The sequence below is a fragment of the Trypanosoma conorhini genome (genome assembly GCF_003719485.1).
Source record: "Trypanosoma conorhini strain 025E chromosome Unknown Tco_14.4_contig_00672, whole genome shotgun sequence".
Taxonomy (NCBI): Eukaryota; Euglenozoa; class Kinetoplastea; order Trypanosomatida; family Trypanosomatidae; genus Trypanosoma; species Trypanosoma conorhini.
The window spans coordinates 5,822-8,181 of NW_021704763.1; the positions used below are offsets into that span (position 1 = coordinate 5,822).

At 52.1% G+C, this 2,360-nt stretch overlaps 1 protein-coding gene across 1 annotated transcript; it reads right to left on the minus strand.

Moving 5' to 3' along the window:
* On the minus strand, window positions 1-963 carry Tco025E_07958 (uncharacterized protein; the record flags this gene model as incomplete). The annotated part of the gene is made up of 1 exon (XM_029374816.1): window positions 1-963. The coding sequence occupies one exon, from the start codon at window positions 961-963 to the stop codon at window positions 1-3; it is 963 nt and encodes a 320-aa protein (XP_029225055.1).
* Between the last annotated feature and the right edge of the window lie 1,397 nt (window positions 964-2,360).

Below are 2,360 nucleotides of genomic sequence, written 5' to 3' on the forward strand. Positions count from 1 at the left end.
TCAAATAGAGTGATAAGGGTCATGTCTGTACACACGACAACGACGTCGGTCAGAAGTACGTCCATTACATTGAACCTCACGCGCAGCCTGTAGAGGTTCACTGTCGCTCACGCATAGTTTTAGATCAGTTACAGCTTCCTCGCCCGAGGAACTGTGTTGGGGCCCATCGACGCTCGTTGACGAGGAACTGTTCAGCCGCGTCCACGAATTCGGGCTCTGAGCAGCGACGGTCGGCACAAACGACTCCCCCTCACCGCGGTTCAGGACTTTATCCAGCATTAGAGGGTTTGGATGCAGGCCGGTGAGGTCATCTTGGCGAGGACGCCGTTGGGGGTTGTTGTTGTTGACGGCACTCTCAGTGGGCAGCTTCAGCGCAGTTGGCACACGCAGGCGGTGCGAGCGACCCGATGCACGCTTGTAAACCTCAGTGATATTTGGGTCAACGTACAGTGCATGAATAAAACCGCAGTCCTCGCCACGGTTACACAGGTAATTAAAGTAGTAGTGTGCACAGTGCGAGGGCGCTTGGGCCTTCACTTTGCACGCCGAATACGCACCCCGCGTCGCAAGGATGTACTCGCTTCGGAATCGCACGGCAGGAGGCTTGCCATTCGGTAGCAACACATCCAGAAAATCGCCTGGCGGCAACCTTTTGTACATGCAGAACTCCTCATTACGCCAAGTATAGTTCACATGGATCGCCTGCGCCTTCAGGGTTCCAAGGTCTACGTCGGCGTGCACAAACTTGCAGCTTTTGCCCATTGCACACGAGTCCGCCTCAAAGCGTTTATAGTTGCGGCAAAACATCACCCGCGAGGCCGGGGATTTCGCCGGGGGGAGGTGCACGACCGAGTGGGAGGGCACCATGTAAATGTGAGTAAGTGCGGAATCAACAACAAGCACACAACCGTTTTGGCAGCTCACGGTAGGCTTTACTGTGCCTTCTCCTCCTAGAGCTTCCATTACTTTTTAGTTTCTCTCTTGCTGAGAGGGGGACGCAGTGGGTAACTGGAATGAAGAACGGGGGGGAAGGAAAAATAAAAAACGCATACAATGGGGAACCGGCCGCAACAAAGGACGGAGTGAAAGACCCTTTCTCCGACTGATCCAAGTTCATTCAATCCGGTGAGGGAAAAAAAGTGGTTCAGGCATGAGTGGCAGAACAGCGTGTGGCGAGCCACTGAAGCTCGAGTACACACCAGACGAGGCGCCCGGCTAAAGCCTGCTGCATTCTCCCTTGGGGTGAAGGCACAAAGGATCACAGTTGGATTCAATGTCCCCAACATCCCCCAAGTAAGAGGAGATTCATCCCACAGACAGAGAGAGACACACACACGAATCCATGCAGAATAAAAATGTAAAACGAGTGACTTCATATGAAAGCGTGTGATGATGACCGGGCTCGTTGGGAACTTACGAAGTGGCCGGCTTTAGTGTTCCGCAGCCGCCAAAAAAAAACCCCGCGGGAGGAGTGTTAGTAGGAGTATTAGAGGGATACTGCGTGGGGAAGCAGAAGGTCAAAAATTGCACGCAGCCACTCATTCCATCGCGGGGCCTTTAAGAGCGCACGAAGTAATCGGCAACACCAAAAAAAAAAAAAACAGGGGCGCGTTAAACAAGAAAGACACGCAATTAGTTTGTCTCGGCTTTTGGTCGCACCTTCCCTCCGCCAGCTTCTACGACGAGGGAGCAGCAGAGAAGAAGAAAAAAAATGTACTTCTCAATCAAATAAGGCGTCAAAAAAAATGTACACTTGTGTGGCGGAAAACCTGATGTCAGCGCACACCACGGGAAAAGAAGGCACATAAGGAAGAAGTGGGAGTGAGTGCGAATGTGTGCGGTAAGGAAGCGGTGCCCCAAGTACACCTCCCAGAGAAACTAGCGGAACTGCGCCCCGGTGAAGAGGGCACTGCAGTCGTACAAAGGCCCACGCACGGCGACAAGGGGAAGGGAAAAAAAAGAAGATACGACGAGTGGAGCAGGGCAAAACAACGAGAGGAAGTGTCGACCGGCACAGGAAGATGTGCCGAACAAGAAAGAATCTCAACGAATTATCCACGCCGGCAGAGCGAAAACAAGAAAGAAACAACGTCTTCGCAACACCAGTCCCACTACCAGGAAACAATTCCAGACGGCAAAAAGAAGAAAAACAAACAAACAGCGAAGTTGCGTTGAAACTTTTTGTTCCCATTTTATTTCATCGCTTCCTCTCCGCATTCCTTTTCTCTCTGTTTTCTACTGGAACGAGGAACTGCTATCAGTGATTTGCTCCAGCGCCGTTTTCTCCGTGCCCCCTCACCACCCTTCCACCCCCGGAACTCCCTTCAAATAAAAACAGCTTTCACTCCCTGCTTGCCGCG